At 36.1% G+C, this 14,614-nt stretch overlaps 1 protein-coding gene across 2 annotated transcripts in view; it reads right to left on the bottom strand.

Moving 5' to 3' along the window:
• Positions 1-4,141: 4,141 nt before the first annotated feature.
• The window catches only part of LOC102692276 (serine/threonine-protein kinase 32C), an 81,488-nt gene continuing 71,015 nt past the window's right edge, over positions 4,142-14,614 (bottom strand). For both annotated transcript variants that reach the window (XM_069188981.1, XM_015346502.2), the window contains exons 6-12: positions 12,871-12,960; positions 12,378-12,481; positions 12,138-12,254; positions 9,106-9,231; positions 8,788-8,916; positions 8,135-8,202; positions 4,142-7,038 (exon numbers count right to left, since the gene is read on the bottom strand). In XM_069188981.1, the coding sequence (XP_069045082.1) occupies positions 6,876-7,038; positions 8,135-8,202; positions 8,788-8,916; positions 9,106-9,231; positions 12,138-12,254; positions 12,378-12,481; positions 12,871-12,960 (797 nt within the window). In that variant the 3' untranslated portion in view covers positions 4,142-6,875. The remainder of the gene's footprint in view (positions 7,039-8,134; positions 8,203-8,787; positions 8,917-9,105; positions 9,232-12,137; positions 12,255-12,377; positions 12,482-12,870; positions 12,961-14,614) is intronic.

The following is a 14,614-nucleotide window of genomic DNA, read 5'->3' as shown; positions in this document are numbered from 1 at the left end:
TCCTAGACAGACATAGGGAGAAACTGCAAGGTCTGGACATAAGGTGTAACAGTCTGGAATCAAAGCCAGGATCTGAGACCTGTGAACCGAGTGGCCATGTCACCATATAGTACTTAGCTTTATATAAACAAAGGAAAACAACAGATTTAATAAAAGCTTCTTTTCAATATTGAGCAAAAATGTATCAACCAGAGTTTTGTCAGTGTTTTTTCTGCATTTGGATTTTGATGGACCTTACCTGGGAAATCAATAGTTATAACTAACAGAAAATAGCCCATCAGGGTAACATGTTTTTTTAGAAAATGCTCCAGAGTGTTTTATTATTAAAGCAAAATTAAAGTATTAAAGATGTTACATCACTCAGATCATGATCCAGAATATTTAGTGAGACAATGAGAATGACATGCAAGAGATAACATTGTGTTTATTACTGCATAGCTGTTGTGGAACTGAGAAACTAAAAATGGAGGATCAATTAAAGATTTTATCAGTGTCACTTGGTGAAACATACAGTACTGCAGATGTGTAAAATATTTCACAAGGCTGCAAAAAATAGTTTGTAAGCTACAAATAAGATTGAGTCTGACTGGAACTAATCATGCCCTCTGGGGGTGGCAGCTATGATGCAACACTGACCATGTTCAATAATCTCAGAGGTACTTTAAAAGCTAGCCTGTTTGAAAAGGCAAGGTTTTAAATTTGTGAAAAAAGTGACTTTCCAGCACAGTAAAAAATGCAACTGATGGTCTTGTACCTGAGGAAAAAAACAGATTAGACAACAGCCACAATAAAAATCAGTAACACATTTCCCTAAGGACCCAAAAGAATCAAGTACAAAGAGGTAAGGAAATCAAGCAAACATGGACCCAACATGTTTCATGTTCTTCATTTGGTTCCTCAGTACATTTAATGGAGTTAGTAATGAAAGTTCAGGAGGGATGACAACAACAAAGTTCAATCAGACTTGGCTGTCAGTAAATACTGTAGCAATCCTGATGTCATTTACCCTCCCAAAACACTATAAATACCGTATGTGATCCCTTTCTCTCTCTTTCGTAGGTCTGTTGTATCCCACCTTTGCAGCTGCTCCTTGGTCACTCCTCACTCTGCATGGGGGTCAAAACCTCCTCATCCTGTGGCCAGGAGGTTAGCCTTCAACCAAATTTCACTAAACACTCCATAATCCTTTCAGGACCCTTTTATGGGTGTTGTTATTCCTAGTGAAAAATATAAGAATTTTAAATGGAATATTGAGAATACCAGATTAAATCAAGCCAAATAATGAAAAACCCAGAGCCTGAAATTCAAATTTTACTGAGAAGACTCAAGAAATCTCTGACAAGTAAAAATTCTGCATATCCAGTTATACTGTATGTAACATTTCTGTTTATACAACACTGCTTTTCCAAAGCTGTCTTCTCAATCTTGAAATGTAAGGACAAATCCATACCCTGTCCATATTTTTAGACTAATTCCATGCACGTTTCAACACTGTCGGTACCAAGTCTTATTTAATGTAGTGTGAATTGGAGAGAATAAATGACAAGGACTAAAGGCATTGATTAGACAAATATAACAGGACAGTAAAATTATATTAGTATGACAATATCTTCCACTTCTTGTTGTTGAAATACTAGGTCAACTATAGCTGCTGGTTCAAAGATGAGATGAACCACTTTAAAATGAAATATACCAATGCTGAACATATCTCACTGTCTTTCCAAGGATCAGCATAATCCTAATGTTCTCTGGCTTTAAACTGTTCGACAGTTTTATTTTAGAAACCTTTGATTGCTGATGCTTTCTTGTAACTCTTCAGTAATTGTACTATGCCCCAAAATGCATTCGAAATTTTGGTGACTAAAACAAGAGTTACTTAAATAAGGCCCATGCAAGCCAAAATATAATTCACTCCATTGTGATAGTGCAGATGCAAATCAATTTGTTCAAAAAGCATTGCAAATTCACTAACAAGGAGCCAGGGGACATCTCATTGTTATACGGTAAGTCTTTTTTTACAGCTGTATTCCCTGAGAAGAGATAAAAGCAAACTGACACTTTAATGAAACCCTATGAACAATAAGTCTCATCTTCTGTTTTGTTTTGAATGGTGCCCAAAATAGAGTTATAATGTGCAATAAAAATGCTAATACTGTAATCTGGGTTTATGTGCTTGAAGATGTTACGTTGCGGTACATTTTATGAAAAAGTTAAGTAGATTTTTCAATATAAAATGAGAATAAACAAAAGTGATTATCCCCACCATAAGGTGCCTGTCTGAAGTTACAGCCCATGCATTCAAGGATCATTATGGAAGGATAAGCAATGTTAGCTACACAGATTAATCAATGCTCACCATTAGCCAGGATTCATTGATAAAGCACATTTATTATTTCAGTGAAAATTCACCAATTCCAAAGATGTCTGAAGTTCCTTCAGCCTTTTAGATCTACCTATAATTTGTCACAATTTGTGTTAATAGTTAAATTGAAGGCTTGTAACTACTCTAGGTGAAAGCCTTATTCTTTTTCTAAAGACAGCTGTGTAGCTATGACAATAAGGATCAAGAGCCTATATGCTCTGACACTTTGTATCCACTTCCTTTGTCCTGTAGTAGTTCCTTTGTCAGAAAGGTGCCATTACTGTCTCATTGAGATGTAATGTAAAAAGCTTAAGTGCTTCAATAGTACACAAACAACAGATATCAGTTTTGGAACCCTACATCAATCCATTATTAGATGGCCATTTATTTCTGATAAGGGTCACAGCAATTCAGAGCCTAATCTAGCAGCACAAGACAAAATGTGGGACTACAGCCTTAACAGGGGTCAGCCAATTGTTAAGATAGCACAAACCCAATAATATATAGTTACTGTATACTGTATATTTAAGAACACACAATCTCACACAAATACTGCTGATTGTTTTTATTTGTTCTTTTCTTAATGAATTTCATTGCTGCCTTTGATACTGTTTATTATACCATTTTGCTGAAGAGATTAGGGAAGGTTCAAATAACTAGAATTACATTGTCATAGTTTAAGTTTTATCCAATTTATAGAAATTAATTAGTTCAAATTAATTAATTAACTAACTAACCTGTATTGGTATTAATGCTCCTCAACAAATATTATCACATCTGGCACACAGGGCTCAGTTCTTTGTCCTGTTCTTTTTTGAATCTATAGGTTACTAGTAGGTCAGATTATTCACTGGAATTGCATAATTTAACTTTATGCTGGTGACATAATTTATTTTGACACAAAATGTGACATTAATCAAGCACTATCTGCCATGTCACACTGTTTATATGATGTTAAAACTGAATGCAGCATATATTTTCTTTCCTTATTAACTTAGTAGGTTTTTCAACTTCAGTTTAAATTATTTCTTGGAGTCTGTCCAAACACTCATGTCAGGATTCATGGTGTCATCTTTGATGACAGCTAATGCATTCTTTTGTCTTTGTTGCAGCATCTTCAGAACTCAGTGGCCTGAATCTTAGTTGAAACAAAAATACACGACAATTTCAACTGTTTCAGCTTCCTTGCACTGGCTTCCTGTAGATTTCAGAATAAAATTCAAAATACTGCTGCTTGCCTTTTGGGGTGTGAATAGTTTATCTCATTACATCATTAATAAACTGTAAAATCCCTACACACCTACACCTTATTCTAACTTTTTAGATACTGTCCTTCTTTCAGTTCCCAAAAGGCTCCAAATCCAAAGGTATTGTTGCACTAAGGGTGTAGAATTATCTCATATATTAAATTGTGTACATAAGTCAGGACTTTTCAATCTTGCTTTTATACAATACTATTTAATTATGTTTACATTATTATATTATTTTGTGTATATCATTTTAAACTTTATCTTGTTTTATTTTAAGTGCCTTGAAATGATATGTCCTGAAAGGGATATGATAACAGGTAACCTAGCCAAAATGTCTTTGGAAAAGAAAACAGAGCACACAGAAAAAACCCACATGGAAACAGGGAAAACATGCAACACACCATACAAGGAGAGCCCCGGTCCTGATTTAAACTCAGGATCCCAGAGCTACAAGGCGCAAACCACCACACCACCCAAAACCATACTGTACATTCCCTCTTTAAAAAGAATAAATGCAAGAGTACACTGGTTACAAGAACTAGTTTATTTTATCATTAACGCAGGTAAGCATTATGTATATATAAACTTCTATAATATGTTTAAGTATTAAAAAACTCACATTCATTTGCTACATAAATTAAACGTCTTCCAGATTTGTTAACATTGCAACAACCAATCCCTTTTTCATCCCAATACAGATCAGTCATGCATTAAAGGTTACATACAGTAAATATACTCACAGAATAACAGTGAAGTACATACAGTATATGTTTCTTGCTTTGCTAAATTCTCAGCAATTTTCCAGTTAACTGTTTAGTCAGAATTTAAGACTTGCTCTCAGTACTATTTATCTGGAACAGACTAAATACAGGATGCAAAAATATCTGCATATCTATGTCCCATGCTATTAAATAAACACAAAAATGGGAAACAATTAAAAAACTATATGTTGTAAGTCAATATTTATATTGTGTACAAACCTAGCTGAGTTTTGATAGATGGAAAAATCAGTTGTGACAGAGCCTAAACTAAGCCCTTGTGTAATAATCTAATATGTAACAGTCTCAGCTCATACACTCACAATGTAGTTGCTTTTGCCCTGTTACCAGTGGCTAGAATGGGTTTGACCCTCTATCAACATAATGTTACAGTACCCATTGATAGTATATGTTGGTGCTGCATGCAAATTGGAATTTGAAGTAACATTTTATTTATGCACGGATTTTAGTAGCAGTTTCTTGAAGTAAATATCCATCCTTCCAGCATTCTTTTAATGTCACTCTTCCTGAAATATTTTCTATAAACAAGTACCTTCTCAATACTCTATTTTTTATTGTAAATGTGTCTGTGTCTTAAAAGTTATCTCCTGTATTTTCTAGGTTATCTGAATATATGAATGTTTACAAAATGCAAATGTGCTCACTTGCAAAAACAAACATTGCTCCTATGCTGCTAACAAGACACATATACTTGATTTCCTTAAAAATGGCTATGTAAATGGTATAAAAGCTTTGGCGTATTTGCCTACAAGTTGTGCCTGCACACTTGAAAAAGGTTCAAAACAATACTGTATGAAAATTTGACTTCATACTTCTTAATTTCCTTTAACATACCGAGTTTTCCACATAAAACTGTGGATAAAAATTATGCTGCTGCTATTTACATATAATCTCATTATGATTTGTAGTTCAACCCTTTAATTTTCACTCATTAAAATAGAATTTAGAAAGAAAGGATAACTAGTCTCTTTTACTGTTGCTGATATTTCACTGGGCAGCTTTTGAGAAAAGAAGGAATTTATATTTTCCTAAACATGATAATGGCACCCTATGATGAACATGTCTCAAGTGTCCATTTAAAAAGACAAAGGACAAAGGTAGGTGATGCTGTAGGCTTCCGGAAAATGCAAGTCACACCACCTCAGCTTTCTGGAAACTAGTTTAGACTACAAATCAATTCACCACTGATTTTTTGGTGTTGCAATTCTTTATCTAGCAAAACTATAACAGTAAATATTAACCCATTGCTATTTCAAAGGGTAAGGTCTATTCCAAACTGACAATAATTACAGTCTCCATGTTCAGTTCTTTTTACCTAAAAAGTTTTAAGTGCCCATTGTAAACAGCTGGAAAAATATTCTAGATGCACTCAAGCAGAACAGTATATTAACCATAACATTAGACACAAGGATAAATACAATCCAGTTTCATATCGTGAACAGCAGTGTGTTGTAGCAGCTAAGCACATCTTGGCAACTGACAAAATTTGGTAACAAGCAAACCTGTTGTGGCAGCTTAAACTAAACTATCATTAATCAGAATAATATTATCTATAAATTATACAATATTCTAATATGTTGTAGTTAGTTTATGCCTGGTAAAATGTAATCATTAAAATACATGATTAGATTATAAATTTGAGTATCTTAAAAGGTATCTGTTAGTGGAAAACAGACAAAGAAATGAGATATTAAACATTCAGAGTTTAAAAATATCTAAAGCATTATGAATATTTATGTTTTATTAAAGAATGTAATTTAGAGACCTCAAAGGACATTTTACTAATTTCTTAAGTGAAATTTTTTGATCCACTATAAAGAGAACCACATTTATCTTGATGATGAAATCTAAAATTAAGATAGAACCCTCTTGGTTCACTCTTGGAATAAAAAGTAAGGAAGCAACCATAGTTTGTCCACTTGTCATCATTTATAGGAAAAATATCATTATATGTACTGTAATTATATTTTTGAAGGTAGATGAAAAATGTAACAAAGGAGTTTCAACTAAATAACAGAAAGATAGAGTGTAGACATTCTACAGTTAAGGACTGACATTAAAACAAAAATATGAAGACATGACTACATTTTTCTTTTTACAAACCTGCTAAGATAAACCGGTGGTTGCACTTCTAGATCTGAAGATTTTCATACTGTCTTCTTTGCCTGTGTAGTTCTGGGCAAACATTTGTATCTTATCCCATATTATATCATAAGTCATGCTCGATGTTGCATAGAAAATATAGTCTAGTCTAGCATATGGAGGGTAATACAGTATCTTTAAGCAATCCACAAAAGTAGGCCTAACTTCAAATCCTACTGTTTGTTGCTACAAAAGAAGGATAAAGGAAGTGTGCTGTATAATTTCAGTAGTAGCTACAAACAGAGCCAGAAACGATTATAGGCAAGGCCATTATTTGTAAGGGTAGCCTGAGAGTCGTTGAGCAGAAGAGAAAGAGAGCCCAGAATGTTGGTACCCTGGATGCTAGCAGCTGCCTGTGGAGGAGCAAACCGAGCTGCACATGTTCAAGTTAGATGTCTCTGCTTCAGTTTCGTCCTCAGTGCCACCTTCAGCTTCTCCCTCGACCTCAGCCTCTGCCTCTGCCTGTGTTTCTGAGGGACCCGTTTCATCTTGTCGTTTTTTCAATCTGATTTAAGGGCAAAAAGGGATAAAACGCCCACTGTGTCAAAAGTTTAAGTGATTAAGTTGTTCATATCAATGACAAAGAGCTGGAAACTGAGGAGTATTGAATGCTAGGTATTTCATTATTACAGGCTCTTACTGATGGAGACCATGACCAATCTCAGGTGCTTTGTTAAATTAAAAGGCATCTATTGACAGTACAGTCTATTGACGGTACAATAGCAGGAGTGTGCCATTTCTGGATCATTCCTCGACTAGCAGAAGAATTAATTTCAGCTACAGAAATGAATGAACTATTTTGTCATGTGAGGATGAAACACACTGCACTGACCTCAAATTAAAGAAGAGTGTTCTTGAAGGCATTGTGAAGATCGCGTTCAGTGTTTTCATAATGAAAAGGTCATATAGTATTTGCCTGCCTTTTTGTCTTCTACATATTTTTGGATTTTAGGGTTATAGGTCTATTACCTTAATCCTAAATAAATATTGAATAAATAAATAAAAATCATGAATAATTCCAATAGGTAGCATAAGAGGTCATCTGTGAATGTGTGTCAGGCTTCATATCAAGCACTAGAACCTCAAATGCATTTTTATTAAAGAAAAAAAAATGCAAAAAACAATCTATGAAACATACATGTTAGTTAAACGGATTAAAGAATAATATTAATTAAAATATACTAAGAAGTGTTAATGGAGATACATAGCAGTAAAGTGGCACAAAAAGCCATAAAATATTAGTTCTCATCTGGGAGGTTTTCTAAATTTCAGATTCAGATGTTCCTTAATAATGTATTAGTTGACAATTGTGATGTAGTGTAACTCTGATACACCAATATTCACACTTATAGAGTGCAATTTTAGTCTCCAATAAAAATTGTCTTTCTAAGATATTTATATTGTACACAAAAAACAGAAATTACAAAGTAAAGTAATGGAAGAAAAAATAAATGCTTGCACTGTGGCTTGCAATGTAAAAAAACACTTCTGTTAAAGCAACCCTTACATACATTATACTGATTTAATCATTATTTTCAATAATCACTGTAGGAATGCATGGTTAGCCAGGAGTCTTATTATTGTTTGTGTACTGTACTTACTTTTCTCTATTGAAGATCATGAATTCTTGTTGGACAGCCTCAAGGCACTCCTGAAGATAATCATTTTCCTGTAGTAACAATGCATACATATTTCAGCACAGGTAAGGAGTTACAAAGACATAATGTATATAGTGATATAGACAAAATATATTAGTGGTTGTTTGATGTAGCTCGCCTAGGAGAGGGAAAGACAGAATAACTGAAAGCATGAGGCTGACTGGACCCACCCTCACTTTCTCAGGGAATGAACTAAGGAGCTGCTCCAAGGGTGAAGACGGGATGGTGGGACTTGTCTGAGAGAGATGTGCAAGGAGAAGTTCAGGAAGTGATATATATATATATTTATGTTAGAGTGCAGAAGTTGGCCAGAATAGATCTGACCATCCATTTGTTGGATCATTTGAATACAGTATGTTAACACACATAGATAATCACAACCCATGCTGATGAATATACAGTAGCATTGTGTGATTAATGTAAATCACACCTGCAACATGCAAACCTCTTTTAAATAAAAGTTTATTCTGAGAAAGCCATTGCTTCTCAATAACCACTTTTTTTGTTGTTCATCCTCAATCTTACACAGACCCATGTGAAAACCGGAAAAAAAAGAACAATTGAAAGAGATCAAAAATGAACATCTGTCTACTTACTGACTGGGAGTCTTTGCTGTTGTCTCTTGATTTGTTCTTTGCCAATCTCTTTTTCTTCTTGTGAAGAGGTCTCGACTCCAGGATCATCTCCTCCAGCTCAAAAGTGGGGTCGCAATGCAGACGGCCTTTCTGTAAAAACAGGACACACTTGATTGCTAACTGGCTCTGAAGCAGAATTCTGCTGTAGTCTGTAAGAGTAATGTGTCAAAAACCATACAGTCAGTCATAGATCTTGGTAGAGGAACTACTAGAAGCTACTGCAGAGCAATGAACATTTCATCTGGTGCTTATTAGTGTTTGATAGTAAAGTGTGCTTACATTTGGAACAAATCCAGGCTCAACTTTCTTTTCATAGACAGCATCCCAATTTACATCAGATAAGTATGGCGAGGTCTGCATATCCGTAAGGCCGCAGAAGCGATGCTCAGGATTAACAGTCAGTAGCTGCAAAATACAAATGCAGTACTTTCTTAATGCATATTTTATTTCTTGAGGATTCAATAAAGGGCAAGAAGCAGGCAAAAGGTAAGCACCATGCAATAAATACTAAAATAATTTTAAAAAGGATATTCATGATATATTATGATATATACAGTATACAGCCAGCAGCCATATCACTCTGCAACTCAAAACTGGCCACCCACTGAAGCTAAGAAGGTGTGAACCTGGTCAGTACCTGGATGGGAGATCTCCTGGGACAAATTAAGGTTGCTGTTAAAAGAGGTGTTATTGGGGCCAGCAGGGGGTGCTCACCCTGCGGTCCATGTGGGTCCTAATGCCCCAGTATAGTGACGGGGACACTAAAAACTGAGGTCCTGACTCTCTGTGGTCATTTAAAATCCCAGGACATTTCTTGAAAAGTGTAGGGGTGTAACCCTGGCGTCCTGGCCAAATTTCCCATTGGCCCTTACCAATCATGGCCTCCTAATAATCCCAATCTACGAACTGGCTTCATTACTCTGCTCTCCTCCCCACTGATAGCTGATGAGTGCTGTCGCATCATCCAGGTGGGGCTGCACATTGGTAGTGGTGGAGGGGAGTGGAGTGTCCAGAAAAGTGCTATATACAGTAAGTGTAAGCAATTACTTATATTAATTATTATTATTAGCATTCCAGAATTAAGCAGTTTACAAGTTTTATCATATCAGTGCTAAATTATGATACAGAAGAGACCGATTTCCACAAATAAACCTGTTTAATAACAAGTCTCCATATTTACTTTGAATATAGCATAATTCTTCATCAGAGATATAGATTTAAGACAGTAAAGCTTTCTTTTTTTAATACTAAAAGGGCTTTAATATTAGAAATAGTACTGAGAGAAATGTGGTGTATATTGAAATACTATGGCCATAGAAACTGGGCAGGCAATCAGGAACTACTCTCAAGAAACAAAAAATATGAACCACAAAAATACGAAAACCACAACATAACTATGAAAATGACAAACAAGTGTGGAGAACTATTACCATTTTCATAGAGTCTTTTCTTTTTTAGTGTTTGGAATTTAAAAACAAGTTAAACATAAGTCCCAAACCATTTGAACATTTTAAGCTGTTATTTTATGAAATTGTTATACAGTAAGAATTTCATAAAGAATTTAATAATCTAATAATATTTTTATCATATTTTTCTTGTTGCTTTCTGAATATATTTGATATTCGTAACTGACAATGATCTGTCACTGAAACAGTAAAATTACAGATATGCAAATGTCTTTTATTTCCCTATACTTGCTCTTGCTCTCATACAAGAGTAGAGAAAACACTATCCCCTCACACTTTTTCACATTCTGCCCTGAGTTTTTTAGCTTCTTTGCTAAATGTCCATTAGAGGGCTCTCATCAGCCAAAATCTTTGCTTTTGCTAGAATCAGAAAACAGAAATGAACTAAAATAAATTATTTTATATAAGTAAATAATTTGATAAATCAATACCGATTGTAATAATTGGAAATAAAATTAATTATACACTTAAAATATAGTACTATTTCCTTGGCCACAACCTGAATTCAGCCTGCAGTACCAGACATTTCTAGAGCATTCATTCAGCAGGGAATTATTTTTAAAATGTTTAACTAACACAAGGAAAATGTTTTCATCTGGGCCTTTGAAAGACACAGTCATCCAAGCCTAGGATAATATGGAAATGAAACAAATCTACTCTGAGGGATTATAAATGTAAAAACTTATATCATCTTTCTGCAGAATACAAAAAACAGAAAATAAATAATGTTTCATAAATGTATTGTAAAACATTAAATGTATCAAGTATTGCAAGTATCAGTTCTATATAATAATCAGGTATTAAAAGGAATGATATTCATATGCACTAAACCTTTAAAAAAAAGACATCACGAATAAAGTTATTGCATTGTAATTTGTGTTAGACTTTTTGACCATTATCAGATACTCCAATTATGTTTGAGAGTGGAAATTCTGAAAAACTATTTATTTCAAACTGAATATGTGGAACATACTTTAGACTAAAAGTTTTTTTTTACCTTTTAATTCCAATAGCTACCAAAGGAGGTAATCTGTGGTCTCATTGTTGTCATCCAGACAACTATGTGTCAGGAATTAGCATTGAGGACCCTATGCAGAAAACTAGGGCAAACTCCAAAAGGCGTAGTCGAAAGAACAATCCGAGGCCAGAAAGCCGAAGGTAAACTAGCCGGTGCTAAAGTACAAATAACCAGAGGCGGAGCCGTAATCCATAAGTGAGCCGAGAGTCAAAACCAGACAAAAGTACCAAAACCGAAACTAGGAGACGTAGACGGAGAACAAACCAGGGTCAGGACGCAAAAACCAAGTAGTGAATAACAATGAGACTGGGAGTAGCTCTAGCCAGGAAAACCCTACTACTGAGCACTGGGAAGAGTGTGAGGCAGCATTAAATAGGCTGGGGAAAAGGGCTAATTGGGAACTGTGCTGGAATGTGAGGTGGAATGCCGATTCCTCGGGGGGCGTGGAGTAACACTATGTCTCTGATACAGACTGAATCTTCTGTTTGGCTTTGTGTGGTGCCAGATATGCCAAAAATGCCTCATTGATCTTTACAAGAATTCAAGGTTGAGGGCATAGCAAAATCTCATTACAATAAAAAAGACAGAAAACATTACAGCAAGGGTATAAACAAGGCCATTAACAACCAGTGTAAACCCAATTCAAATGAATGGGGAATTTGAAAATGGAAATGTCATTATACCTATGTAAACTGTTTAATTGTATTGTTTTCAAATGTATTTCTCCACAATTACATGAGTAATGTCCAAATGCAATGTGGTAGCTTGTTATTGTCACTAACAATACTAATACAGTAAATACATGGAAGCCCATCCATTTCTCTCACCTTCCTAAGTAGAGACACCAAGTCTTTTGACCAAGCAGAGGAGTACTGCACACTGACAGTGCTGAATAACTGCAGCAATGACTCCACTGTGTTACTGGAATGGATATCATATGGTCTCTAAAAGGAAAAACATGAAAAACAAGTCAATAATTTCAGACAGATCAGCTTGCCTCTCCTGTCATCAAAGTACATCACCACAATCACAGGCAGCCAAGTCTCTCTTTTGACCAGACACTCTACCCATCCACGGAGAACTTCATAGGTTGTCACTCCCAGGGACCACCAGTCCACTTCAAAGGCATAGCCAGTTCCCCCATTCACAAAGGAATGAAATATTTCTGGTGCTGTTCCAAAAACAAAATGAAATATAATGTCAATGTTCCAAAGAGTTGCAACACTGGTCACAACTCTCGCTTTTCCATAAACAGATTGCATGTGGGAACATTTTGTGTACAAGTTCTCAAGCCACTTGAGAAAATCAGAAACAAAGAAAGCTTTATTTATGTAAAGTAAAACAGATGATTATCTTCACATCACTGACACGGAAAATACTTTCTTTTTCAACTAAATTGACCATTATTTCCAGTCTTTCTTTAGCTCTATTCTATTATTTTTGCTTTGAATCAAGTATTATATGGGAATTATTAGGAAACTGTTTACTGCTTTTAAAATTCATTGCAGTTTAATACATAATAACACACGATAGGAAATGGAAACAGCGGGGGTTACTTACCCATATATGGCTTTGTTCCAGCTAAAGCAGTTGCTCTTTCTCCATCTTTAATTATTGTTGCTATGTTAAAATCAGTGAGGTGTGCATGTCCTGTAAAAACAAAGTCAAATTAAACAAACATGCTGCTTTACGAAATATTATGTAAGTAGGTGCCAAAACAACAGTCTAATTTTGCATCTTAAGATGTACTTTATGTGTGGCATGCCTGTCTTGGAATGGACTGTGTAGCGGCAATGCTTGTTAATAACACAGAATTAAGCGTTGGTATGCGGTCCTAAATGAGGCCCCATCTCACCCTCCATCTCTGTTGTGCAGCCACAGAGAAAGTATTCATGCAGGCTGATTTAAGATGTTTTCTTTTGATAAGGAACAGCTCCGAGACGGGGATGCACTTAGCTAAGCCTGGCTATCATGATCAATGGTCATCCATTGGCGCCTATCTGTCTAGGGAGTGCCGAATGGACATCTGGACTGCATTCTTAAGTGTCAAGAATAAGTGACTTATATCTCACCTTGACCAACCAATCAGGGACTGGCAGGGCGTGGTAATACCACGTGGGTCTCCAATGCCCGCCAAACTCTCAACCAATCAGCACACATCTGTGTCTTGGTCAAAAAGGGAGCGCAAGCTCAGATCGGGGCTCTCCTTGGCCATTTTCGCGCATCCTCAGAGACAATCACGTGACAACTGCTGTTGTCTGCAAAGGGACTTGGACTTTGTTCTAAGCGCAAGGCCGAGGATCCCGTACGTACTCAGAATTCTACCAAAGTGAATGCTCCGCTTGATCAACAGCAGCCTACAGTTGGACCCTCGTCGACAACCTGAATAGCTTAATCAGAAGCAGCGCTGGACCGGGAACGAACCAGCTTCTTCCCAGGCAAAAGAGTGACTTGTGAGGACTCGCGGTCACACTCTGTGCATAGAGACTTTCTACTAGCCAGCCGGACTGCTGGTAGATCCCCTCGGAGCAACGAATGGCCCTGCGCGCCGCAGTCAGATTCCTCCGCCCGTCCTACTCCGAGCTGCACCTTGACTGGTTGCCAGAGGACGCTGGGACAACGCCCATTGGACAACCGCTGGAACAGAGGCTGCAACAGAGCCTGTCAGCTGGTTTGGTGTTCGTGCCGGGAAATTCCAAATCCATACACAGTGGATAAGTAAACCCCATGTTCTACATTGCGTCTCGAGAATTCAATTTTACCTAAACACAAGTTGTTATCAATTTAATTCATGAGTAATGTATTTACTTCCGAGTTTAGAGTAACAGTGGGTAATAACACTGATTAGCGATTTGGTAACCGAACGATATATATTGACATATATTCTCGGTTGTGTATCTCTTTGTCTCTTCGAGATTATATACCTTGTATATTGATAACCCTCACAGTAAGGTCTGCCGCTCGTATCCAGGCAGACTAGTATATGTTTGGTGCACAGTTTATATTAATAAATGTATATCGTGTATTGAACCCGTGTGTGTGCGTTGTTAGTTGTTCTAACGATTGATTTTCTAAAAGCCCCAATGAACAACCTTGTGATTACTGCTACAATTAATAATTGTCTCGGTAAACCCATCAAACCACTACAACTGTAATAGCTCATGTGCCATGAAATATCCATATCATTTGTAAATAGACACACTGGGTGGTAATTAATCAGATTGTGGTTGGTGGTTACACATTGTCTTTTGTGGCTAATATGTTTAGGGATATAAAGGGCCTCATGGTGATAACTGTTGGTCTT

Source organism: Lepisosteus oculatus, chromosome 4 (assembly GCF_040954835.1).
Source record: "Lepisosteus oculatus isolate fLepOcu1 chromosome 4, fLepOcu1.hap2, whole genome shotgun sequence".
Lineage (NCBI taxonomy): Eukaryota > Metazoa > Chordata > Actinopteri > Semionotiformes > Lepisosteidae > Lepisosteus > Lepisosteus oculatus.
This window is presented reverse-complemented; position numbering and strand designations above follow the sequence as displayed.